This window comes from Crocodylus siamensis, chromosome 6, assembly GCF_052110815.1.
Source record: "Crocodylus siamensis isolate JL-2025a chromosome 6, ASM5211081v1, whole genome shotgun sequence".
Classification (NCBI taxonomy): Eukaryota; Metazoa; Chordata; order Crocodylia; family Crocodylidae; genus Crocodylus; species Crocodylus siamensis.
Genome location: NC_143400.1, coordinates 15,188,355 through 15,214,413, shown reverse-complemented (window position 1 = coordinate 15,214,413; position 26,059 = coordinate 15,188,355). Strand labels below are relative to the sequence as shown.

At 54.8% G+C, this 26,059-nt stretch overlaps 2 protein-coding genes across 5 annotated transcripts in view; both read left to right on the top strand.

Annotated features, from left to right (window-relative positions):
• ARNT (aryl hydrocarbon receptor nuclear translocator) overlaps positions 1-12,714 on the top strand; it is a 37,569-nt gene extending 24,855 nt beyond the window's left edge. For all 3 annotated transcript variants that reach the window (XM_090050607.1, XM_090050605.1, XM_090050606.1), the window contains 12 exons: positions 272-348; positions 1,057-1,191; positions 1,903-1,977; positions 2,567-2,718; positions 4,355-4,465; positions 5,222-5,303; positions 5,984-6,107; positions 6,706-6,805; positions 7,566-7,716; positions 8,304-8,463; positions 9,282-9,430; positions 11,036-12,714. In XM_090050607.1, coding sequence (XP_089906733.1) covers positions 272-348; positions 1,057-1,191; positions 1,903-1,977; positions 2,567-2,718; positions 4,355-4,465; positions 5,222-5,303; positions 5,984-6,107; positions 6,706-6,805; positions 7,566-7,716; positions 8,304-8,463; positions 9,282-9,430; positions 11,036-11,125 — 1,406 coding nt within the window. In that variant the 3' untranslated portion in view covers positions 11,126-12,714. The remainder of the gene's footprint in view (positions 1-271; positions 349-1,056; positions 1,192-1,902; positions 1,978-2,566; positions 2,719-4,354; positions 4,466-5,221; positions 5,304-5,983; positions 6,108-6,705; positions 6,806-7,565; positions 7,717-8,303; positions 8,464-9,281; positions 9,431-11,035) is intronic.
• A 4,225-nt stretch (positions 12,715-16,939) lies between these two features.
• Positions 16,940-21,587, top strand: CTSK (cathepsin K). Of its 2 annotated transcripts, none has more exons than XM_090050608.1 (8): positions 16,940-17,092; positions 18,260-18,386; positions 18,788-18,910; positions 19,010-19,165; positions 19,290-19,508; positions 19,998-20,163; positions 20,610-20,715; positions 20,883-21,587. In XM_090050608.1, the coding sequence occupies exons 2-8, from the start codon at positions 18,261-18,263 to the stop codon at positions 20,980-20,982; spliced, it is 996 nt and encodes a 331-aa protein (XP_089906734.1). In that variant the 5' UTR covers positions 16,940-17,092; position 18,260; the 3' UTR covers positions 20,983-21,587. The 2 variants fall into 2 exon arrangements, with proteins under 2 accessions (XP_089906734.1, XP_089906735.1); XM_090050609.1 differs by lacking the exon at positions 16,940-17,092 and adding an exon at positions 17,871-18,083.
• The last annotated feature ends 4,472 nt before the right edge of the window (positions 21,588-26,059 follow it).

The following is a 26,059-nucleotide window of genomic DNA, read 5'->3' as shown; positions in this document are numbered from 1 at the left end:
GCGTTACAGTAGGCATTCCAATACTTGTGCACAGTTAATTGGAGTGTAACCAGACATGGGTTGCATTATCCAATCCTGTGAACTCTGGATTAGAGGTTGAACTGGGAGAGGGTGGGGTGCTTTTAGTTTGAGGTCCTAGGAGAAAGAACTCGGGAACAAATCAGCAAGGAGTTCAATACTTCTAGTCTTGCTTCCCCGTGGTGGAATTAGCGGCCTCTCCTACAGACGCTGCCAGGATTCTTTCAAACATTCCTTTTCCTTTTGGTCCCAGGCATCTCGTTACCAGATGATGACCCAGATGCTGGCCAGGGAAGCAAATTTTGCCTTGTGGCCATTGGCAGATTACAGGTGGGTACAAACTCTTGTGATTCAGCAGATCTTGCAGAACATGGCAGTTGTGAGAATTAAAGCCCCATTCTACATGACGGGGGTTATTTTATTAGCCAACCAATTCTGCTTTTCCTGAAAGATCTTATGCCAGCATATTCTCCATGTGTGATCCTCCTTGTTTCCTTTCAGCAGCAACGTCTTCTCTGGCTCAGGATAAAGCAAATACCATGTCTGCTGTCTGAAAGCTTCCAAAGCTCTGGCTTGCAAAATGTACAAGGAACTGTTTCCCGCAAGCACCAGTCTCCCAGACCAGTGTTATATGGAGCTCTGGCAGCTGTCAGAGAGGCCTTCTGGGAACTGTTGCGCCAGTAGATGTATCAAATGCCCTACTTGGTTTCATGATTCCTCCTCTGTGTCATTCTCACTAAATAGGGATGACAGGAACATGACAGGCCTTTGGAAATGTGTGGAGGGTTGTTTAAATGCTAGTAAATAATTTCACTAGCCTTAGAATTGGTTACATGTTTGCCTGGGCTCAGATGAAGCAGTATCTCACCCCTCTGACATCCCTTGTCAAATTGAGGTTTTATTACCTGCTGCTTGTTCAGGTAGTACATGATACCAGCTCCTGGGCACGGGGCAAGAATGCTATGGTTCTGATCTAGGTCAACGAGTGAGTGAGTGAGAGAAGCAGAGTCAGTTAACATGGGGTCTGTTTCTCCCCAGGTCACTAGCTCACCCAACTGCACAGACATGAGCACTGTTTGTCAGCCAACAGAATTCATCTCCCGACACAACACTGAAGGCATCTTCACCTTCATAGATCACCGCTGCATGGCGACAGTTGGCTACCAACCACAGGTGAGACACTTTCCAAGAGAGTGCAGGGTCAGCTGGTCTTTTCTCCCCACACCTTGTGGCTTTGCTTATCTAAATAAAACTGAGCTGAAACAAAACAGTGAGGGTAGAACCAGACATGGCATTCTCCACTGCCTTGCTTAGAAAAATAGGCAAAAACTTGCTTTGATCTGTACAGGGTAGTGGCTCTGGATTATGTCTAGATCTAATCGAGAGAGTCTTTATCTCCGCATCTGAATTGATTATTCAAAGGGTGAATTTGTACTGCAGTGATTTTCAGCCAAGGGGCCACAAGATCTTTTTACGAGTGTTATGTGATATTAGCATTGGGAGGTTTGCAAACAGCCACGTGGTTTACAAGATGAACCTAGATATTTCCAATAGGTACCCAGACGGTTATAACCCTTCTGTCCTGCTGAGTTCTTTGAATGGAAGAATTGCTGTAGCATTGTGCTGTAGTCAAAAAATAAAAATAAAAACGGCAAGTGAAAGTGAAAAGCTGGCATTTTCCAACGGGGGACCGTAAGTCTACTAAGGCTGAAAACCTCTATTCCATTGTGCTGTTGCTGAAATAAGTTCTTATCTTTGGGCGTAGTGTGGGGAAGAGAAGCATCTCTAGCTGTACTCCACTGCCCAGGGTAGGTAGGAGCCCAGGGAATCATCTTGCCAAATAAAGACTTATTTGAATTCATTTTCTCTCCTCTTTTGAACTAGGAACTTCTGGGGAAGGACATCGTAGATTTCTGCCACCCGGAAGATCAGCAGCTCTTGCGGGACAGTTTCCAGCAGGTTTTTAGCTTTTGCTCCTCTCCTCTGCTTGTGGGTTTGTGGCAAGCCTGCAGCGTGGATGGCTATTTCTGTTAGCCATCAGCCTTGCAATGGTGGGAGGGTAGGGAAGGCAGCTCTGATTCTTATCAGCACAAGAAGTGAATGGAGTTTAACTTTTATATCACTCCATTAATGAGTGGCAAGTGGTCAAATAGATGACTGTTCTTCAAATTTATGGAGAGGCAAGCAAGTCCACTCCTTCCCTCTCAATCACCATGAGAAGTAGTAGCTCCTTGTTCATTTGAACATAGCTAATTGAGTGAGTGCTTTGAGAGTAGCTAACATTTTAATGCATCCCATCATCGCAAAGACATATCACTGAGGGTGTAAAGGAAGTGGTATGTCTGCTCCTATAGCATCCTAAGCCTCATTAGAGGAACAGATGAATGGAGTAGCTAGAATATATCTGGAAGGTGTAATGCAGTAGCATGGCCTAAAGTCATAGGGCACCCCGGCCAGCTGCTGATGGGGTTGGATGCCTTTATGCTTATACTTGAGGTCACTCCATATGTCCATTATCTGGTGCTAGCAATAGCCTTGCTTTTTCTAGGTGGTGAAGTTAAAAGGCCAGGTGCTGTCAGTCATGTTCCGCTTCCGGTCCAAAAACCGCGAGTGGCTCTGGATGCGAACCAGCTCCTTCACCTTCCAGAACCCCTACTCAGATGAGATTGAGTACATCATCTGCACCAACACCAACGTGAAGTACGTACACACAGCTCGCAAGCACTTTGAGTTGTACCACAGGCATCATGTTGGATTCTGCATCTCCCAGGCAGAGAACCTGAGCTCTCAGGGTCCTCGCTAGTCTTCTGCTCAGTTTAGACCCCAGTGAAGTCACTAATTACATAGTTCACTCTGTTCCCTTGACCAGATTTTGCCCAGATATTCTCAAACGGCTATTTTAAAATGCATCAGCTGTTGCTATAAAGTAAATATTGCCATCTCCCTGCAGCAGCATGCCCCAGAACTTGGAGACCTCTCCCCCATTGTGATGTTGCAGTAAGATTGCTTGTCTGCCCCACCTTGCCTGTTCCCTTTGTGCTATCGTAACTGATTCTCCTTGGGAGCAGTCAAGGATACTGTTCTCCTTGGGAGCAGCTCAGGGCGTCATTAGAGGTGCCACATTTGTGCTGTGGAAGGGAAATGCTGCTGAGCAAATGCATCTCATAGTTACATGGCTAATACTAGCCATGAAGGATGCCTGCCCATCCAGACTGTAAACAGAATCAAGGCTGGATGTCCAATTCCCTTCTAGGTCTTTCTCAGTTGCAGAGTACAGGCAGCAACTCGCCCTACCCACTTGCTATCAGGAGGTGCAGGAGCAATATTGCCCTGATTCCTGCTGCTGTGGCTTCCCTTTGTTTCCCTAGAGCAGTGGTTTTCAACCTTTTTTCATTTGCGGACCCCAGAAAATTTTTGAATGGAAATGCGGACCCCTCAGAATTGTAAGTATAGGTATCCACATTCTTTTGATTGATCATAGTCATCTTTTAATGGACCCCTTAGACATAGTCTGCCTAACCCTCAAGGGTCCTTGGACCACAGGTTGAAAACCACTGTCCTAGGAACATGGTCAACATCCAGGAGTCTTGTCTTTATATTATCTCTGTCCTGGCATTAGAAGCATCTCTTTGAACTCCTTCATTCCCCTTAGTCCAGACGCATCGATTCCCATTTCCATGTTTTGACCTAAAAGTATGTCATGCTGTTCCAGCCAAGATGTCATCTGGCTGGAGGGGCTACACTTTTACAGCCTGTGAACTGTAGCTAAATGTGTCTTATTTCTCTGAGACTGAGAACTATCTGTGGCGCAAAAGGAGTTGCATTTAAAAGCCTTGGTGAGGGAACATGGGGAAGGGTTTCTTGCTATGTGGAGAGAAACTGATTAATTTGAGGTACTGGCCATTATACTGTCTTCAGCTCATCAGAAGCAGAACCCAGAGGTGCTTACCAGGGATTTAATGTGAACATCTCTCTGCAGTTAGAAGTCCCTAGCGCTTGTCATATATCTGCTGAGTTGAATGGAGAATCTCAGACCTTGTTTTAGGTATCAGCATGGAGGTGCTTGTGGTTTTGAGAGCTGTATTAGCCTGGCAAGGCTTCTAGCTTGCCCTGCTGAAGAACACCTCTGATGGGTACTGTGCAGAGGCTGTAGTCGTCTTTGGCTCATGGGTCTTATTGTGTTCAACATCTGACCCAAAGGACTTTGAAATAGGAGGGATCTTTCCATTGACTCTGGGCTTGCCACTACAATACATCCTGCTGCGAGTGAAACCCAGCCAGCTTCTCCATGCAGCGACCAGCTCTGAACTCTGCTTGTATCCTTCTTTCCTCAAAGGAACTCAAGCCAGGAGTCACGGCCTGCCCTGTCCAATGCCGTGCCAAGGCCACAGCTGGGGCAGAGTGCCAGCCTTCCCCTGGAGATGGGTGCAGCGCAGCTGGCCTCAAGGTCAGAGGAGAATGCAGTGCTCTTTTAGTCTTCTCTTATGTGGGTTATCTCCTCTTCTCCTGGCCTCCTTGTTTGTATAAACTCTGTCAGGTGTCCTTACATTCGCTGTCCCCAGAGCTGTAATCAATCCTTCCTAGCTAATGCCTTATTAAACACACAAACCTTGTGTCTGCTGCCTTGGTAGTCTGCTGGTCTGTTTAAGCAGCAGGGCTAATTCTGCAACTGGCAATTAAATTTTAACTGAGCGGAAGCAAGGGAGTATCTGCCCAGTTGTAGTTCAGGCAGCTGCACAAGTTTGTAAGGGTGTTGGCTGGCAGACAAGGAGAGCTGTCAACTGCTCTTGTCACTAGGAGCTCCCTTTTGGGGTCTGCCTGTGCCATTTGCAAGGCACTGGTGAGTAGCCTTTGGCTATTTTTGTATTGACCATAGCACTGTCTCTGGGAACACAGGTCTGGGTCCTGCTATAGCAAGAGTGACCAAGATCCAGCCCCAGAGCCTTGTCATGCAGCTCACGCAGCTTTCTGTGGCTTCAGAAATTTGGTGGAAACCTTGTTTCAATTCCCAGAGCCCCAGCACCAAATTTCCAGACCTGTGGGGAACTCTGAGGGGTCGTGTCCTCTGACCCACAGGCTTGCCAGGCACTGCTATGCTACAGCATTCAGAGAGGCTTCTCTTGACATCCACTGGGTCCAGGCCCAGCACTGTGGTTGCATTTAGCCAGACGCTGTTGTCTTCTCACAGTTGTTTCTATTTTAGACAGCAGCAGCCGCCACAGCAGCAGGCAGAGCTGGAAGCAGTTCCAGGGAGAGAGAGCCTGTCTGGGTACGAGCACTCGCAGGTAATTTGGCAGGGAGCGGGAAGGCTTCCAGCAGTGTGTTTGTTGTCCTGGGTGGCATGATTGATCCTAGCCCAAAAACTGGCCCTCATGGGAGTGACCTAGAATGCTCCTGCATGGAAGGCACTGCCTGGGTGGGTACACATGAGGGTCCAGGCTTTGAGCCTCTCAGCTCTTTTTCTTGTTGATCAGGGGTGCTTAACCCCCAGCCCATGGGCCAGATCCAGCCCATGGCTCCATGTTATCCAGTCCACAGAGGTCCCCATGGGTCCAACATTTAGCAGCTGGAGGGCATTGGTACCATCTCTTTCCCCCACTCCCACCATTGCTAAATTGTGCTGGATCAGGCAGCAGTCGGTGCTGGACAGAGGCTGGGCAGAAGCAGCACCATTAGGATGCCATGGCTCAATCCCAGTGCACTGGGGGCTGGGAGGTGGCAGTGTTGGGACCAAATCCCAGCACATAGAGGTGGTGCCAAGCCTGTGGGGACCAATCCTGTGGGGGACAGGGTGATTCCAGGACCTGATCTAGTCATGGACCAGCCCTATGCCAGTCCTGTGGCCCGTTAGGCCAAAGGGTTGAGCTCTGCTGCCATAGATGATATGCTGTTAGCGGGCTTGCTTCGTGTCCTTGGGGAGGTATCCCTGCCTCTGCCTGCTAGTTACCCATGTTTGTGTCTCCAGGTCTCTGTTCAGCCAGTCACGGCAGCCGGCCCGGAACACAGCAAGCCCCTGGAGAAAGCAGAGACCCTGTTTCCGCAGGAGCGCGACCCGAGGTTCAGTGAAATCTACCCTGGCATCAGTACAGGTAGGGGGAGCTGCATACAGCGATGGGGTGGGGATGACTGAGCTCAAATCAATATTGCCATTTGTCCTATTCATTAGGGACATTCTCTAATGGGCACCTGCACACTTGTTTATCCACCCATAACCTTTTGCCCCAGACTGTTGCCCTGACCATGACCCCCCAGTGCCTTCCTGTCTGCAGCCGGGATCCTGGTCATGCTTCTTTGGCTGGGGAGGGGTGGACAACAACTGTTTGCCCTACACCCAGAACCAAGTGCCCCAGGTCTGGAACCTCCAGTGTCACCCCCCGCCCACTTTTGCCTCTTCACAGCTGAGCGCTTTTCTGTTTTCCTATACTCTGAGATCAGATCTCAGCAAACCTCCTACGCTCAAAGGATATTATGCAAAGTTTGATTAGACAATTGAGAGGAAATCGAATTAAACAAGCTGTTACAAAACCATCTGGCGCCTGGATAATAGCATGGCTAAGTGACAAATGAGCTTGTTGTAGCAAGCCAGGGCAGATCATCAGATTGAATGGGAAGTGCTCAGAGGTTCTTGCTCCCTCCCATGGGCATCATTGTCTTCCAGGCCCTAACCTGAATTTGCTTCTTTCTCAGATCAGAGCAAAGCCATTCCTGCCAACACCGTGCCTACCAATCAGCCGCTCTTCCCTCAGGGAAATACTTTCACCCCTACCCGGCCTGCGGAGAACTTCAGGTGAAGCTAGGGCACTGGCTGGGGAGTGGGATAGCTGTGAATTGTACCTCTGTTTGCACTTTGACTGTGGACTCTCCAAAAAAGGAAAGCGCCAAAGGTGTGACTGTGGGGGTATTAACTGATCTAAAGCGATTGAACTGTAATCACCATCCAGGAAGCACCAGCTCTGAACAGCTGGTATGGGAAACAGGCCACTGAAGTGCGCCAGTTCTGACTCAGCTTGTCTCTGGGCAGCCCAACAGAGGAGAGCATCTGTGGCCTATGCATGCAGGTTTTGGAACATACCCATGTGGGGGAGTTATGTACACCATAAGACGCTTGGTCTTCCAAGACCAGCATCACTTTTCATTTGCTTTACTTCAGCATCACTTTTCATTTGCTTTACTACAGCTGTATCTAGGTACTAGCCCAAAAATGAATGCAGCGATGCGGGGTACAAGTGTGGGGGTGTAAACCATTGCTGCAGTTGAGCAGGGCTGATAACCCAAGAAACAGGATTTTTTACTGACAATCTGCAAACTTTTTACTGACAGCCAAAATATTTTTTTACTATGGGTGGTGTTTAACTTTGAACCCCACCCCTGTCAGTGGCTTGGCCAAAGGGTTATAGTTACATTATGTAAAATAAGCGTCAGTACAAAAAAGTTTGGCTGTCAGTAAAAAGTTTGTAGATGGTCAGTAAAAAAAATTAATCTTGGTAAATCTGTTTCTGTGATGCGCTGTTTAATTACTGCTTAACACTTGCTGTCCTCCACTCTAGGGGCAGTAGCATGGTACCACCTGTAAATATTATCCAACATCAGTCTGCCTCCACCGGCCGAATCTTAGCCCAGATTTCTCGTCACTCCAACCCCACTCAGGTCAGCGGAACCAACTGGCCGGCTGGGTCACGGCCCTCGTTCTCAGCACAGGTAATAGCTCCTAGATGTCTGCCATGGGTCTTCTGCCAGTGGCAGGGACTCATGCACATGCACACCATGTAAGCGGCTTTTTTGGGAAATGTTCTTAATCTAGTCGTTCCTTTGAAATAACCAAGAGGGTGGGAGGAATTCCTTAGGGATCATGTGGCTGAGGCAGGTCCAACAGCACCGATGAACCTGGCCTGAAATGAGGTTGTCAAGCCCTGAGCATTGAAGCCCCAAAAGCTGTGGGGGTGAGATGTGGGGAGACAGGGTGTTAATCTTCCATGCTGAATACTGCTGTCACCACCTTAGTCTTGGTCTGCAGGTGAGTGAATCCCGGACTTGAGTGCTCCCATCTCCTGTGTAACTTCTTGCTCTGTCAGTCAGAATGAGGCCCCTCTGTTACATTTTTCCCTAAAGAGCTCTCATCCCCTGAGGGCCTTCTAGGTGCAGCAAAGGGCAGACCAGCAGTGGTAGGGCAGCTTGCCCTGCTTATACTCCATCTCCTTGGTTGATGAAGGATCTCTGTCTCCAGTGCTGGACCACATGATGATGAGGAGCAGAACGTAACCGTGTTCCCTTCCATGTCCCTGCAGCAAGTGGCATCCCAGGCCGCGAAGACCCGTTCCCCCTCATTTGGGATGGGCACCTTCCAAGGCACCCCCTCCTCCTTCAGTCCCATGTCCACATCGGGCTCCACTGTCTCGCCTGGCGGCGCTGCATATCCCAACATCGCCAGGCGTGGCACGGGCTTCAGTAAGTGCTAGTTCTTTTCTGTGAGGACCTGGGAAACAGGGTCTTGAACCAGGAGCCCTAAAGAGTCTCAGCCCAGGGTGGGTGGGGGGTGAAAGGCACCTCTGGAATCCCACAACACTTGCTATCATGATGACTTCTCCAGAAACCCGTTCTGGGTAGTCTTGTCTCCAGCAACAAACCCTTACTACATGGGGCTGTTAATTCTACGCTCTAATTGCCCTCATGGTTAAGTGGCTGACGATGGGAGGCCGTCCTCCACCCCCAGTTACTTCAGTTCCTTGCATACTACACTCACCTTTCCTCTCCCAAAGTTCAGTCCTCCAAAGTTGATAGGGAAGCTAATCTTTATGGCTGGAACAGAAGCATGGAGGCACTGTGCTATAATGGCTTCTGCTTGTCTCTGGGCTGGCAAGCAACTAGGGAAGAATCCAGGTTTTCAGCCCTCTTACAGCCTCTGCCAAGTAGCTTTTGGCTGAGTAGCCTAATTTGGCAGCAGCTGAGAGGGTTAATTCCAGAGCTTTTGCCCTGAAGCAACCAATGAGGTGGCTGAGGGTGAGCCGGTTACTGCCTGCAATTGGCTTTTGGCTGTGACTAGATTCTGCTTTCCAGAAATGAGGTGCATGTCTTACTGTGGGGGGTTGTGGTATGCAGGCAATTACGGTACTGGTCTAGTTGGCTGGGAGCATAAAGTGGTAACATCCAGCTTCCAAATCTTGCCTTTGCCAACCCCTTGATGGCCCTTGGGACCAGCAGCTGTCACTCCCGGTGGTCAGAGAATCTCACATGTATAACTTACTCACCTGTTCCTTGTCAAACAGCCACTGAGACTGGGCAGACGCCAGCCCCGTTTCAGGCACGGACGACAGAAGAAGTAGGCATGTGGCCTCAGTGGCAGGGACAGCACCACGGGCCGGCATCAGGAGAGCAACACGTGCAGCAACCACCCACCCAGTCGGAGGTTTTCCCGGTAAGAGGGCGCCTGTGGCAAGCAGGGCCATGAGTTCAGGCGGGTGAGCAAGCTTTGGGGCCATGGCAGATTTTGCATTTAAGGTGTGATTTGCTGGTTCATCACTTAAGGAGTGACCTGACCCCACATTCAATCGATGAATGGGAAAACTAGGAATAAATCGCAAAGCTGTTGCATGCAATATGCATAATAAGTTACGGCTGGTTCTTACCACACATGGGATGCATGGCCAGTGCTCCCAGTTCCTTCCAGATGCCTGTGTGCTCCAGAGTCTGGGAGCACACGTCAGCTGATGGGGTACTTTGTGCTCCTCTGACTGAGAGCTCTAGGTAGCTGATAATAGCTCCTAGCTACAGAAATGCAGGAAGCCAAACTTGCTGATCCTGGACTCCTCCTGCACCAGGTGCATCATGGCACGATGGGATCTGTGGTAGGGTTTTGTTTTGTTTTGGTTTTTTTTTTAAATAAACAGAAAAGCTCTACTCGGCTCCATCTCCCCTCTGCCCGTTAGAGACTGCCCGGGCTACGGCTTCCTGCCACCTGCTCTGATGAGTGATATGACCCATTAACTGTTAACCCTCCTTCCAGACTGCTCTGTAAGCCTTATCAACTTGCACCCAGCAGGGCATTTGCTGCTGGATAGGGCTGTGCAAAATTTTGGCAGCCATCTTGTTTCAGAAGTGTCTTAGGCCATTTTGGCGCCTGAAACACCAAGTCGAGATTGAAACAGAAGGCTCAGAAACATCTCTGAAATGAAACGAGGCGTCCAAAATGTTTCGGAACACTTTGGAGTTTCGCAGCTGGGCTTACAGGAAAACAGCTATATGTTGCTGCCCTGCCATGCAACTTGGCTCCACAGGGAGCAGAGATCTGTTGCTGGGGTCTCCTCACCCCTGCTGTCCACCCTGCACTGCCCTGGCAGTCCAGAGCTGCATGGGGTGGGCAGCGGCAGCGAGGAGACCCCCAGCACAGATCTCTGGTCCCTGCAGAGCCAAGTCATGTGGCAGAGCAGTGCTGGTCCTTGCTGTGTTACCTGGCCTGGGCTGCACTGGGCAGGCAGCGGCAGGGAAGAGACCCCAGTATGGAACTTCCCTGGCGTGCAACCTGGCGTGATGGGGATCAAATCTGCATGGGGGGTCTCCTCGCCTGCATGGAGGGCAGTAGCCCTCCCCCAGATGAGCCACCCAAGGGCCCGATCCTGCTCCCTGCTGGGGCCTTGCAGTCCCTGGCCCCAGGCACTATCCAGCTGGGTAGAGCTGTGCAAAACTTCCCTTGCAGCCCATTTGAAACAGATTCGGCTGCAGTGAAACAGGACAGTGATCCAAAACAAATTGCTGTCCTCTGAAACAGCTGTTTCGCACAGCCCTACTGCTGGACTTCTTTTGCCTGTCTGTAGCAACCTCTTCCTGCTGTAGCATGGGGGACACAACTCTGTCAATTGTGGGGTGCATTTGGAAGCGTCTGTAGCAGTCTCTTCTTGCTGTGGTGTTTTTACAGATACCCTCTTCCACACAACTAAAGAAAGAGGTTCCTCACCTCTGCCTTAGATTCCAAGATGCAGCAGCTGCCCAGATCCAAAACTAACCACGTCTTTTGTCTTTCCAGGACATGCTGTCCATGTTGGGAGACCAGGGAAGCAACTACAACAATGAAGAATTCCCCGAGTTAAACATGTTTCCCTCCTTCTCGGAATAAAACTCTTGTAAGTAAGGACAGCAGCCACCATCCAGTTCTCGCGTATCTCCGTATAAAGGAAAAGCACCTACAGCTTTCTTCCAAGACTGCTAGACTTTGGAAACACTTCCTTCCTCCCGGTGGCTGGGAACATGCCCCCGAGAGCCCCAAATGGATGATTCGCTCTGGAGGAGGCACCCATGCCTCTGGGGTGCCATAAGCACCGATGGTACTGGTCACCAGAAGATTTCAGGACTGGAGTGCCCCCCTGTGGGGAAGTTCTGGTAACGCTTCCAGCTTGGGCAGCAGGGTGCCCTCAGCACAGAGCTTACACATCTTTTCTTCAGTCCTTTTTAAGCTGTGTATCAGAGCTGTTTTTAGACTTCAGCGGAAGGATTCCCCCGCCACACATACCCTGCCCTGATTGACACCAGGAGGGTAGGAATCCTCCTCATCTTCTCCAGCCCGTCGTGTGGGGTCTGCACATTGCCCAATCAAGGAACTCCTTCTTTGCCATCTCTCCAGGAAGTCAGGAGCAAGCTTGTTACAAGCTCCCCAGCTCGTGAGAGTGGTGCTCCGTTAGACCTCCATGCACACGGCAGCATGGCTGCTTTTCAACCCAACCTCGTCCATAATCTGTGCACTTTGTGTGAGTCTCTTAGCACAACCTATAAATGTGTGGGGGACTTTCATTCATGTACACATGGGATAATGATGAGCCATAACGTAGCTTTTGTGGGGCAGGAGTGAGTGAGTCAGGCCACAGCTGAAGGTGTCAGCACTGCCCTAAACCAGTGTTTAAACAAGTTCTCTGGAAGTCCATCAAGGGGGAAAAATATCCCCATGTCTTTCCATGCAGGTTCAGCTGTCTGCATCTCCTTCCCTCCCTTCTCTTTGGTAAACCAAATCTCAAGCGTATGGATCAAGGATCCAGGTAAAAATAGCCAGGGGCTGGTGCTCACATCCCCGAGGTGTTTCATTCTTGCCTTCAAGGGATCCCGTTAAAGAAGTCCTTCCTGCCTTACCACGATCTCATCCTTGGCCTATGAGATGGAGGATAACAAGAGCGAGAGCATTTGCTGGAATAGTTTTAAGCCTTGTGTTCCCAGTTTGTTGGCATCTTCCCTGAGGGGGGATAAAAACAAGAAGCGTCGGGCCCTTTCTCAGTGGCTCCTGTAGACTCTTGGGCAGGCACCTCCTGGGTCTGGAAGCAGCAGAGCCAGGCGCTCAGGTTTTTCATGTGGGTTTCTGGGTATTTCCAGAGCACTGATGACTCTCTAGCATCAGGATTTTAAGGTCTGCCTTCTCATGCTTTTTTCACTCAGACGGTTCAGAAACTAACAGCACAGGGCAATGCTTTGCAAAGGCCTGAGAAATTGAAGATGGGGGCGGATCCTGGAGACGGAGGTTGGAGATTAACAGGAGATTCTGGCTATGAGGGTGGTCAAGCATTGGAATGGGTGCCTAAAGAGGTGTTGGAGTCTCCTTCCTTGGAAGCTCTCGAGCAGGTTCAACAGATGCTTGGCTGGGATGGTTGAGTCGAGGTTAGTCCTGCATTGAGCAGGGCCTGGACTAGAAGTGACCTTGTGAAGTCCCTTCCAGCCTCACCCCCCCACCCCCCCATCATCCTCAGTGCTGTTTTCAGAAGATTGCTTCAACATTGAGGAGCTTTGCAAAACATCCCCCCCATCTGCATCTGCTCCGTGCTGGGTTGATTATCAGGGTTGCCAACAGCAATAATGATACATGGCTCTTCTCTCCAGCTGGCTTTCCAAATACCTTCTCCAAAGGTCTTGGGCCTGCTGGGCCAGTGCTTTCTCAGGCTGAGAGCAAGTCCCCTATGCATCAAGTGTCCTACAGATCTGGATCCTAGGCACATGTGAACCAGCTGGCAGGGAGTGTTCAACAGCCCAGCAGCTGCATCTGTGTCTTCACTTTACCAAACAAAGTCAAGGGAGACTAGCCTGGGAAGCATGGACTGGCAGCCAGTGCTCTTCCTCTCCACAGCCATTAGGAATGGACCAGCGTTGCTCCCCCAGCCAACATGTACTGTGTGTGCATCTTGTAACAAGGGGCTAAAGTAGAACTTGGCCTCTTTAGTATATGGTGAGCATCAGGCTGAGGCTGTGGCTTCATCGCTCCTCCCAGGGGCAGGAGGCTCGCTTGGTACTGAGCAGGTACTAGCAGCTCAGTGGAGCTATAAGGAAGAACCCTGGGTCTTGCCATGGGGAGCTGCTCTCTCAACTCAGGCTCCAGAGCCCCCAAAACAGACAGCTCCTGCCAAAGAGCCCCATCACTAGCCATTAGCTGGTGGTGGTGGAATCGCTGGGTGCCCAGCAGCAATCTCAAACCCCCAGTGAAAGTACCTGGCCAGGCTCATTAAGCAGCACTAATGCACCTAGGCCTCTTTAAGCTTGTGCACATCCAGGTGCCATGTTAGGAAGCACCAAGATGGGGTTTTGATCCTGTATTTCACACTGCCTGATGGATGCAGGATGAGGCCAGGAGGGTGCTAGCAGCTGGGGAGAACGGAGCTCAGGTCCTTGGTGCTGTTAGGATGTGATAGGCCCTTCAAGATCTGCATATCCAGTCCCTAGGCTCACAGCCTTGGCTGGCAGGTCTCTGGGGAGGGCCCATCTGGTCCAGCCGCCTGCTGGGGCCGGGATCGCCCTGTCTGAACCAGCCCGGACAAGGGTTTATCTGTGTCTGGCAAGTGAAATGCCAGCCAGCAGCAGTAAGAACCCAGCACGAAGCCTTTGTGCAAGAAGAGCCCTGTTCAAACGCAGAGCGCAGGCGAGCCCTATGGGCACATCCACCTGGGCTAGGGAAAGGCTGGGTGGCCCCCTCGGCCTCCTGGTTTTGATAATCTTATTTTTTAAATGTGAGCAGGAATATTTTATTGTACAGTTCGCTTAGGGGGGAGGGGGGAGCTTTAGCTACAGCTCTTTTGGAAGTCTTGTGCCCTGGCAGGGGCTGTGGGGTTGTATGTAGCAGAGATTTTACACCAAGATATTTTTTTTTCCAAGTGGTGTGGCTGTCTGTCATTTGGGAGGGCGGTGGTCTTGCTCACCTCCTGCTGGCCCCAGCCCACAGGGCCCTGAGGCTGCTGTGAAACCCTGAAAATAGTGGATCTCTAGGGGTAGCACCCCCAGGCTAAGGAGAGCCCAGGCAGACCGTGGTTCTCCGTCTGCTTCCACCCCACCCTGTCACCCCCAATCCACAGGCCCTGGTGGCACAGATGGGGCAGGCAGCTGGATACACTATGGGTCTGGTTCTCGGAGGGGCTTTCCCCCATCTGCTGGGAAGCCCAGGGGCCTGGCCTGGGGGAGGCCTTGACATGTGGCTAGAGGGTCTTGGTCTCATGAGCTCTTGCCTGTGCCGTAGCAGCCAGGATGTGCTGCCAGAGGGGCCTTGCCTTGGGCACCCTCAGAGCAGACAGACCATAGGGGCAGGAGCAACCACCACCACCTTATGGACAGGTGAGCAGGGGCTTGCCTGGCCCTGGCTGGCAGGTCTCCTAGGGTGCCCTCTGGACTATTCTTGGCCCTTGGCTTTGCCTGGCTGGGGCTGGTGGTTGCTCCCAAGTCTTTCCATGTCCTGAGCAGCGAGCCTGGCTTCCACCCTGACCCTCCTCCCCGCCCGGCTCCAAGCTGCCCTCTCCCGGCCCCGAGTGCTAATGCAGCCGGTCCGGAAGGCAGCATGTGTTACCGGCCCCTTTCCAGCCTGGGCTTGGGGCGCTTGTCCCTGAGTGTTTGCAGTGGGAAGTCAAAGGGCTGGGACAGGTGGGGGACTCTGCAGAGGCTCTGTGAACTGAACTGTAGCCCAGCCTTGAAACATGCAGAAGTCAGGGCCACAGAGGGTTTGGAAGGGGGAGAAGGATGTGCCCAGCTGGTGGGGGAATCTTGTACTGCTGGAGTTATCCCCACTGGGGGGCTGCTAGCAGCAAGCACCTCCAGGAGTCTCCCATTTCGATCCCTGTGTGTGATACTTGGCCCATTCTCTCTGGCTGTGTAGGCCTGGGGAGGCATGGGGGGTGTCGTCTGGTTGTGTGGGTCCAGCTGGGGCCTGGGGCTGTGTCAGAAGGGCCTCAGAGCTCAGGCTGGCTGTGGAGATTTGATGGGAGGGAAAAGAGGGGGTCGGGGAGGGGAATGCAGCAGTGGGAACGTAACTTGGCACCTCATTCCCCCTGTGAGATGGGGAGAGCAGCGCAAGAAACAGGTGCCCCAGAGGGTGTTGGATGTGGCATCCAGGGATGATAGGGGCAGGCCCGGTAGCTGGGCCTCTTCCGGTTGGTGCTCCAGGGTGCTGTCCTAGTTGCATCCCCTGAGCTGGGTCTTTTGTGGGAGAGCCCAAGCCTGAGGCTGTGCTGGTGCTACCCCCCATCCCCATCGCATTGCTGCTCATGAGCTGGCCAGCAGCAAGGCTCCATTGTGGTCCATCGGCTTTGGCCATGTCACTGGTTCCCCACCACCTCCGCCTGTAGCTTGGGGTAGCTGCTCAAGGAGCAGACACCCACATGGGCACCTGGATCCTGCCCTGGAGTAGACCTACCCGGAGGAAGAAGCAGGCACACGAGCTTTGTGGGTCCAGGCGCTGTGACAGCAGGCTGAGGGCCCTGCCTGAAGCCCCCCCTTCCCCCAGGGTCTGGCTCAGCTGGTAAACACCTCCTGGAGTCAGGGCCCCGTGACTTGCTCATGCGCTCCCCTGGCTCTACCCCACAGGTCCTTCCCCTTGGCTCCAGCTCTGGTAGGGATGAGTCCCAGCCCCGGGGCTGAGTCAGCCTGGCTTCTTACAGGCCACTGCATGTGCCTGCCTCACGCTCAGGAGCAAACAGCCCTGTCCTGCTTGGGGGGGTCCAAGGGGAGAGGTGGAGATTAGGGGTGCCAGGTGCTGCACAGAGCTGGGCGCAGAAATCAGGTCCCCAAATGCTAGGGGATGCACAAAGCTAGAGGCAGGGCAGAGATTGGGTGCTTGTGGCACCAGGGAGCCTGGCCTGCCATGAGCCTGTGCCTGATTGCACCACTCTGGGGGCCCTGGGCAAGGGCCTGGCCTTGAGCTGCTTCCTGGTAGCAAGACCCCTCGCTGCCATGCTGCTCTCTTTCCAGGGCTTTCCGTGCACACGTTGGAGCAGCTGTCAACCAGAGCAGGACCCCCGGGGTAGCACCACCATGATACTGGGTGGGGTGGGGGCATTAGGAGCCCGGCATCTCCTGGTGCTCTACAGGGCAGTGGTCTGGAAGGGTGTTGTTTCCCCCACCCGCCAGGCTGCTGTGCCCTGTGGGCGCCCCGCTGCTGTTCCCAGCTCTGGGTGCATGCGTCAGCGGGAAGCCCCTGTCCCCAGACGAGGAGTCAGACTATCCATCCCGGTCACCCTTTGCGTGCTGGGCAGCAGGGCCCCGGGCCGTGTCGGTGGTGCCCACACCGGGTAACCTTCATTCTGCCCGCACGCAGCAGCCCGTGGGTTGGGCTCAGTCGCCAGTGCCTGGGCAGCTCTGGCTCTGCCCAGGAGCACGGCATAGGCTTTGTTCCCACTGATGAACCCTGGGAAGAGGAGGGGAAGCTGGGGCCAAGGCAGCGTTCTCCCCTAGCTCACCAGCCTGGGGGCTCAGGCTGCAGCCAAGAACCCTGCCATGCTCTGGGAGCCATGGGCCTGCATAGGACAGGGGGGCTCAGGCTGCTGGCAGACACAGACCCTCCCTGCCCCAGGTTCTCCCCTGGGCCAGGACAGCCACCCAGGGCCAGGATCAGACCTGCTCCCTGCGGCAGTGACTCAGGCTGCCATGGATCATGTGAGCCCCAGAGCCGGGGCCAAGCCCCCCCTACACCTCCCCCTCCAGCCACGTGTGAATGTGAGCCACCACCCATGCAGGCGCCAGCCCAGATTTTCCAGCAACTGTCAACTTCCTCTATCCTGGAGACATAAAAGGCTGTGGCCGTGGCTGCTGGAGGAACCACCTCTGCTCTGCATCGACCCAGGACTGACAACAGGTGAGCACAGCCCGGACCCCCTGGTCCTAGCGGGGCGCCAGGCTGCCCCCAGCACCTCTGCCCTGTGCGGGGGGGCTCTGCCCACAGCTGCATCCTAGGGTGCAAGGAAAGGTTGCAGCATCACGGTTTCTGCGGCCTTTTCCTGGCTGACAGGCCATGGGGGACATTGATCCTTCCCCTGCACTAGTCGAAGCAGCACGGGGGCAGCTGGGATCCCGCAGATCCTGGGACCCAGGCTCGCCAGAGCCTGACAGCAGCCCCTGGGGCCTTCTGGGGTCGAAGGGAGGGTTGGCACTTGCCTGGAGGAGCCTAGAAGGGCAGAGGGGAAACTGAGGCACAGACCAAAGGTGCGTCTCATCCAGGGTGACTGTGAGCACCTTGCTGAGCGGAGAGCTCAGGCATCTGGCGCCTTGGAGCTGGCTGAGACCAGCAGGGGTCCCTCTGGCTGGGGTGGGGGGAAGGATGGAGGGGCACTGGCTTTGCCTCTCCCCAATACCATGGGGTGGGGGGCAGCACAGTGCAGGGGCCTGAGGCCTGATTCCTTGGTGCCTTGCTGCATGACCCTGCCCGCTCCATGCCTCAGTTTCTCAATTGTCAGCAGAGGCCCCGGCCAACACAGAGCACCCGCAACCGTGACTCCCAGCTGCCTTGGGTACAGCTCAGGCCCTTCTCCAAAAACCCCAGCCCACATGCACGCAAGGCCTAATGCAAACCAGCTGCTGCATGCACGTGACACCGGCTTCCTCCCCCACCGGCACAGGGCCAGGGCGGGGAGGGCTGGCCCCGGAGGGGCAGGAAGGGGGGTCTGTCACCGCCGGCTCTTCGCCAGAGCTTCAAAGATTCGTAGCTGCCTCTTGGCCTGGCCTGCCTGAGGCCCCACATAGGCAAACTGGGATCACCGGGTTGAGCAAGAAGCAAGAGTCGTGGCCCCTTCATCCCCCATCTCAGACCTGGCAAATGTTGCATTAGTGACCTGCTCCTTCAGCCGGGGGTAATTTAGCCCCTCAGCCTCTGTCTGCAGCCCAGACCTTAGCAGGCAGCAGTCGGAGGCTCTTATCCACTCCTCACCCCAGCCTCTAGCAGCAGCTCGTGGCCCACCCAAGGGTCCTGCAGGCCCAATGCCTGGTGGTAGCTAGAGGATCTCATTGCTCCCCCCACACCTGGCAGGATGTGGTGCATCGGCCTCTTCACTCTGCTGCTCCCAGCCATGGCTGCCCTGCTGCACCCGGACCCGGCACTGGACTCCCAGTGGGAGCTGTGGAAGAAAACCCACAGGAAGCAATATAACAGCAAGGTACCGGGGGCAAGGGGGACAGAGATGGGAGTGCAGGTCCCAGCTGGGGGCTCTGTGGTGGAGCCCCATGGAGAGCAGTGAGGTGGATGCCAGGACAGGCTGCAGGGCCTAGGGCTGGTCGGTCTGGAGGGAAAAGCCCTGGTAGGGGGGCGGTCAAAAGGGACAGATGGGGTTAGGTATCAAGCCAGCTTTTGTGCCATAGGTGCCAAGGGAGTTTGGGTCACCTCCAGTGCCAGGCTGGGCTGGGTGAGCCAGGCTGAGGATGCCAGGATCTCAGTGCAGGGGGGATTTAGGATCCTTCCCAGCCCTGCCTCTCCTGTTGGGGACTGTGGTGGGGGCTCCCAGCCCAGACGGTGACCCTGGGTGCCTGGGCCTGAGCCCTCCTTGCCACCCCACTGCAGCCAGATGAGCTCTCGCGGCGACTGGTGTGGGAGAAGAACCTGCACTACATCGGCACCCACAACCTGGAGGTCTCACTGGGGCTGCACACCTACGAGCTGGCCATGAACCACCTGGGCGACATGGTAGGTGTCCCCCCGACTCGCACCCTTCTGACCCCCGGGACTCAGGGCTGTTTGGGCTGACGTCTGTGCATGTGTCCGTCTGTCCTTCCCCCTCCCCAGACCAGCGAGGAGGTGGTGCAGAAGATGACAGGGCTCAAGGTAGCACCGTCCCGGCCCCGTAGCAACGACACGCTGTACGAGCCCGACTGGACGGAGCGGGTGCCAGACGCCGTGGACTGGCGGAAGAAGGGCTACGTGACGCCCGTGAAGAACCAGGTAGGAGGGCTGCGGGAAGGGGCAGTGTCCAACCAGGATTGACACCCGTTCAAGTCCGGCTCGAGGCCCACCCCCATCTCCGCCCCTTCCCTGGCCCCCGCCTCTGACCCCAGGCTCTGGACAGGGTCAGTGCGGGTCGTGCTGGGCCTTCAGCTCGGTGGGGGCCCTGGAGGGGCAGCTGAAGCGGCGGATGGGGAAGCTGCTGTCGCTGAGCCCCCAGAACCTGGTGGACTGCGTGACCAACAACGACGGCTGTGGTGGTGGCTACATGACCAACGCCTTCGAGTACGTGCGCACGAACCGCGGCATCGACTCCGAGGATGCCTACCCCTACGTGGGCCAGGTGGGTCCTGGGCTCCAGCCACGGGGGATTGCGCCAGGCCCAACCGTGCCCCCCGGCCCAGGGGAGACTCTGGGGCCTGGCAGCTCCTGGCCCCAGGCCCTGACCCTGTAGTGTCCTGGGACCTGCAGGACTCCAGGCCAATCACAGCGCATGGCGTGGCTGGCGGGAGGGGGAGTGGCTAGTGCTGGCTAGTCAGGACACAATTGGTTTCCTCCCAAACTTTCCAGTTCCCAGCAGGTGGTGGAAGGAGGCAAAGCTAGCATTGGCCAATCAGGAGGCAGCTGATGGGAGGGGGTGGAGCCTGCATTGGCCAATCAACATGTAGCTGGCCCCCTCCCAAACTTTTCCCCAAATTCTTTTTTCCCTTGGCGGCTAAAAATTGGGTTTTTCCCTATCAGAACCCCCCCCTCCCCCCCCCCCCCCCCCCCAAAAAAGCCATGAAATGCCCTGAGACTCCCCTCCTTACCAGTGCCGCTGTCGCCCCCGCAGGACGAGAGCTGCATGTACAACCCGACTGGGAAGGCAGCCAAGTGCCGGGGCTACCGGGAGATCCCAGAGGGGAACGAGAATGCACTGAAGCGAGCCGTGGCCCGGGTGGGGCCCGTGTCGGTGGGCATCGACGCCAGCCTGCCCTCCTTCCAGTTCTACAGCAGAGGTAGGGGCCGGGGGATGAAGGGCCCAGCTCCTCCCCCTCCGGGGTTTGCTTAGGGGCAGGAAGGGCCCCAGGGTCATCACTGCTGTCACTCTCTGTGCCCGGCCCTCGCGCCATCTGGCTCGTGGGACCTACAGCATCATCACATCTCTAGGCGCCTTCCCTGTCGCATCGCTCCCACAATGGAGAAACCAAGGCATAGTGGGGGAAGGGGGAACACAGCTGTATCCTGCTCAACCTTGCTGCATCTGTGGTGGCACAGATGTGTCTTAGCCACCTGGTGGGCACTTGCTGGGGCAGGTCATCCCAGCTCTGCCCCTGCTCTGTTTCCTACCCCTTGAAGCCCAGGGCAGTGCCAAGACCCTGGTCTGTGTGGGTCAGGGTTGGACAGAGAGCTGCTGTGCACGAGGCCAAGCAAGTGACGCCCCCATCTTCCCCCTCCTCCCCAGGCGTGTACTATGACGAAAGCTGCAATCCCGAGAACGTCAACCATGCAGTGCTGGCCGTGGGCTACGGGGCGCAGAAGGGCGCCAAGTACTGGATCATCAAGAACAGGTCAGGAGGACAGGGAGGCTGGAGGGGAGGCTGGGGTGAGCCAGGCACCTGGCAAGGGCAGGGTATTACCCCATCATTGCCCTTTTGAACCCTGGAAGCAAACTGGACCCCTGCCCCCGCCACCTTGGGGAAGCTGCGAGCTCACCCCTGCCTTCCCTGTCCCACAGCTGGAGCGAGGAGTGGGGTAACAAGGGCTATGTCCTGATGGCCCGAAACATGGACAACGCCTGCGGCATTGCCAACCTAGCCAGCTTCCCCAAGATGTGAGTGCTGTGCTGGCCACGGCCCCGGCCCCGGGCTCATGTCGCCGGCTTCTGCTCTGCTTCATCCCCATCCTCACCGTACGCTCTGCGCCTCCAGCAACATGAGACTGTGCCTCCCCTCTGGCCCGGGAAGCTGCGCTCTCTGCTCCCCGAGAGGTAGGGTGAAAGGACCGGTGTCTGCAGGGCCAGGAGGTGTGGGCAGACTGAGCATTTCTCCAGGAGCAGGGATTCGGGCCCTGGAGGGATTCGATCCCCTGCCCCTTCTTTGAACCTGCCCTGTGGAGCCAGCACCCTTCATCCCATGCATGCAGCCCGCCGCAGCCACCAGCTGTGCCCATTTCTGAGACCCGTGTGGAGCCGGAGGGCTGGACCCAGGTTCTGAGGCCTCCCCAGGGCCCGGCAGTCAGTGGGAAGAGGTTGCAGGGCACCTGCACCCCGGAGAGCTTCTGTGGGTGGCTTTCTGTTGCCTTGTCCTGTGGGACCTGGGGTGCAGCAGAGCTAGTCTCCTGTGGTCCCGGGCACCCTCTGTATCCCTCCCTCCGCGATGTGGCGGGTTCGGGTGAGACCAACACGACTGTATTGTGAATAAACGCAGTGGGGAGAAGTTGGCATCTGTCCATGTTGTCTCCATGTCCCGTCCTGACTTGCCAAGTGGTGTCATCACAGATTTATCAGCCTTTAGTTTAGAAGGGACCTCAAGAGACCAGCAAGTTCCTCCACGGGGGAAGGAGAGTCCAGACCACCCTAGCCAGCTGGCCCGGGGCTTAGCTAGCCCCTCAGTTGGAAGGTTTTCCCCACATCCAACCAAAATTGTTTCTACCGATTCAGCTGATTTCTTGGGCTCTTCCTCACAGCTGTGGAGGAAAACCTACCAGCACCCTCTTTGCACCAAAACATCTCGGTATGGGGGAGACAGATCTAGTGTCATCCCCCCTTCCCCAGACTCTGCCTTTCCAAACAAAACAAACCCTGTCTTCATCAGCCTCGGCTCCTAAACCCCCTCCTCCTGTCATTCTCCTCTGCAAGGGCTGGAAGGGACCTCGGGAGATCATCGTCACACTAACATGGCTGCCACCTCTCCATTAACATCCAGTGCCTGCCCAGCACTGGACCCAGTGCCCCGGTGCACCACTTGGGGTTGTCTACAAGTCCAGACCTCGCGGCAGGGTGTGGGGTTGGCTGGGACAAGGAGGTACTCGACCCAGCTTGGCCACCAACTGAAATGGTTTCCCCCCACACCAAAAAAGTGTCCAATTTTCATGGAAAACATCGAATTTGGGACATTTAAAAACACAGATTCCTGGAACCTGAAGGTCCATCCTGGCAGGCTGCATCTGGGAGTCCCATCTCCTTTGCTGGTGGGGCTCTCACCTGGACTTTGTTTCCCATGATGCACCACAGCCCAGAAACCATGGTGGATCATGGGACATATAAACCAAGCAGGGGGCAGCCCCATAGAGGCAAGGAGAGGCTGGGGGCTGGGACATGCTGCCCTTCCAGTCTGAGCGGTCCTGAGTAGTTCTCCCCTCTGAAGTATCAGCATTACCAGCATTGGTACTGGGGAAGTCAAAAATTACATACCAGTTTTATATGCACCTAAATCCCCAGGTCCTGGAGTCATGTGCTCCCCAGAGGAGATGCAGCGTAGGCCAAAGTGGGGGTGCTTCCTGCAGGCGCGATTAGCTCTGGATGCATAAGCCACGGCTGCAAGAGCCTTGTGTGGGCAAGGACATTTGAAGGTGCAAACAATTTGTCCTTTAGTCTGAGCTGCAGGGTTGTGCCCACACATTGACCTGGCAGTCTCAGCAATTCATCCTGCAGGGCTAGAGGGCATGTGCTGCCCCACTACCGCCCATCCAACTTCTATCTGCACCGATCCCGGCCCTAAGAGCTCATAGGGCAGCACCAGGCGTGAGGGCCCCAGCTCCAGCCAGCAGCTTTACACTGACTCTGGGGATGCGACTGGTGTGACCATGATGGCACAATGCAGAGATTGGGGTGGGGTATCAGAGAAGGGCATCCAGCTCCTTGCCCCGTGGCCCCTCTTCTCACCTGGTTCTTGGACTTGGGCTGGTGGAAGGAGGAAGGGAAGGAGGAGGCCCTTCCCTTTTTTGGCATCCCAGACCCCTTCCCCCTGCCCCAGCTGAGCCCTGCCTTGTTCCTCTTTCGGGTGGTGGGAACAGCTGGGTCTGGAGAGAAATGGGGATGAAGAATGAGGCTGTGGGAAGGGGGAGATAGGAGAGATTGTGTCCAAAAGCAGAAGTGGATGCCCCCAGCTGCAACCCCAGAAGCCACTGGCGCTGTTCTAGCTGACGGCTGCTTTCCTGGTACAGCTCAGCTGAGCTCAGCTCAGCCTCTGGGTGAAAACACTTAATGGTGAGGTCTACTACAGGTCACCTGACCAAGGGGAAGAGCTAGACCAGGAAATCTTAAGTCAGCTCACGGAGGCAGTTAGGTTTCATAGATTTCATAGACATCAGGGCTGGAAGGGACCTCGGGAGATCATCGAGTCCAGCCCCCTGCCCAAAGGGCAGGAAGTCAGCTGGGGTCATAGGATCCCAGCAAGATAAGCATCCAATTTACTCTTGAAGGTGTTCAATGCAGGTGCTTGAACCACCTCCGCTGGCAGGCTGTTCCAGACCTTCGGGGCTCGGACAGTAAAGAAATTCTTCCTTATGTCCAGCCTGAAACGGGCTTGCAGGAGTTTGTGACCGTTCGACCTCGTCATCCCTTGGGGCGCTCTGGTGAACAGGCGTTCCCCCAGATCCTGGTGTTCACCCCTGATAAACTTATAGGTGGCCATCAGATCACCCCTGAGCCTGCGCCTTTCCAGGCTAAAGAGTCCCGTGGCTCTCAGCCTGTCATCGTAAGATCTGTTTTCCTGACCTCTGATCATGCGCGTGGCTCTCCTCTGGACTCTCTCAAGCTTCTCCACATCCTTTTTGAATTGTGGAGCCCAAAACTGGACACAGTACTCCAGCTGCGGCCTCACCAAGGCCGAGTACAAGGGGAGAATGACATCCCGGGATTTGCTCGAGAAGCATCTACGGATGCACGCCACCATTTTGGTCGCTTTACTAGCCGCAGCATCGCATTGCAGGCTCACGTTCATTTTGTGGTCAATGATGACCCCCAAGTCTCTTTCTTCTGTAGTGCTAACCAACGTAGCACTGCCGAGCCTATAAGGGTGCTGCAGGTTTTTCCTCCCAAGGTGGAGAACCTTGCATTTTTTGGTGTTAAACACCATGAGGTTCTCGTCTGCCCATTTGCTGAGCTTGTCCAGGTCAGCCTGGATCACCCGCCTATCTTCTGGCATGGATGCTTTGCCCCAAAGTTTGGTGTCATCGGCGAACTTGGCCAGTCCACTCCTGACTCCAATGTCCACATCGTTAATGAAGATGTTGAACAGTACGGGTCCCAGGACAGAGCCTTGAGGGACCCCATTGGTCACAGGGCACCATGATGAGTGACTGCCATCAATCACAACCCTCTGGGTCCGATCACGAAGCCAATTTCCCAGCCAGCGGATCGTGGTGGAGCCAAGGCCACAACTGGGCAGTTTGGCCAAGAGGTGATCATGGGATACCTTCAAAAGCTTTTTTGAAGTCAAGATATATGACATCAATCTCTTCTCCCTTGTCCAGGTGATAGGTCACGTGGTCATAGAAGGAAATGAGATTGGTCAAACAAGACCTACCCGCAACAAACCCGTGCTGGCTGTCCCTTAGGATGTTAGCCTGGGCCAGTCCCTCAAGGATGGCCTCCTTAATAAACTTTTCTAGGATCTTCCCCAGGATAGAAGTCAGGCTAATGGGCCTGTAGTTAGCCAGATCCACTCTCCTCCCTTTCTTGAAGATCGGCACCACATTGGCCTTCTTCCAGTCTTCCGGCACTACACCAAAGCGCAAAGGATGTGGTCATCATGGGTGACCTGAACTTCCCGGACATCTGCTGGGAAGAGCAGTCAGCCAGGTCTGATCGCTCACGTAGGTTTCTAGCCAAAATGCAGGACCTCCTTCAAACCCAGAAGGTGCACAGCCCCACCAGGGGAGACACCTTGTTGGACCTAGTGCTGGCCATGGGCGACGACCTGGTGCGGGGGCTGTGGGTACTCGACCACCTGGGTGACAGCGATCATCGCCTGCTGGGATTCACCATCCAGCACAAGGTGGCAAAGGCCTGCAGCAAGGCAGCAGCCCTAGATTTCAAGAGGACAGACTTCAATGAACTAAGGAGAATAGCTGGGGAAGCGCTGAGGTCCCGGAGGGCAGGGGAGCCAGGTGTCCAAGAAGAGTGGTTGCTCCTTAAGGAGACGATCCTCCAAGCCCAAAGGGAGGTAATCCCAACACGGATCAAAGGGGGCAGGAGGGCGCAAAAGCCCCCATGGCTCACCAAAAGCATCCGGGAACGTCTCCTAGCTAAAAGGGAGGTGCACGCCCAATGGCAGGGAGGGGCCATCACCACGGAGGACTATACCTCGGTTGCTCAGGCCTGCAGAGGGCCTGTCAGGAAGGCCAAGGCAGAGATGGGACTGGGACTACCTTCCCGGATCAAGGGCAACAAGAAGTCCTTTTTTAAATACATAGGGGGCAAAAAGAAGGTACCGGGTAACGTGGGGCCCCTGCAAGACATACTAGGAAATTTGGTCGTCACACTAGATGACAAAGATAACCTGTTTAACAACTTCTTTGCCTCCATTTTCCTAAGCAGGGACCAGATCAGCCCCCACTGGGCTCCCCCCAGGCCCCAGGGGAGGCGCACCTAGGCCAGGGGCCAGGGAGGATCTAGTCAGGGAACTTCTGGAGGGACTGGACGTATTTAAATCAACTGGTCCAGGCAATCTCCACCCAGAGTGCTGAGGGAATAGCTGAGGTCATTGCGGGACCCCTGGCATGGCTGTACGAGCACTCGTGGTGCTCTGGTGTGGGGCCAGAGGACTGGAAGAGGGCCAACATGGTTCCCATCTTCACAAAGGGGAGGAAGGAGGACCCAGGAAACTATAGGCCAGTTAGTCTTACCTCAATCCTGGGTAAGCTTTTTGAGAGAGTTATCCTGGTGCATGTCCATGAGGGGCCAGCAGG

Excerpts from the sequence above, each read along its gene's own strand:
- CTSK (XM_090050608.1), top strand. The coding sequence starts at position 18,261 with ATGTGGTGCATCGGCCTCTTCACTCTGCTGCTCCCAGCCATGGCTGCC. Across the intron at positions 19,166-19,289 it reads TGACGCCCGTGAAGAACCAG|GGTCAGTGCGGGTCGTGCTG; the intron begins GTAGGAGGGCTG and ends GGCTCTGGACAG. Across the intron at positions 20,716-20,882 it reads TACTGGATCATCAAGAACAG|CTGGAGCGAGGAGTGGGGTA; the intron begins GTCAGGAGGACA and ends CCTGTCCCACAG.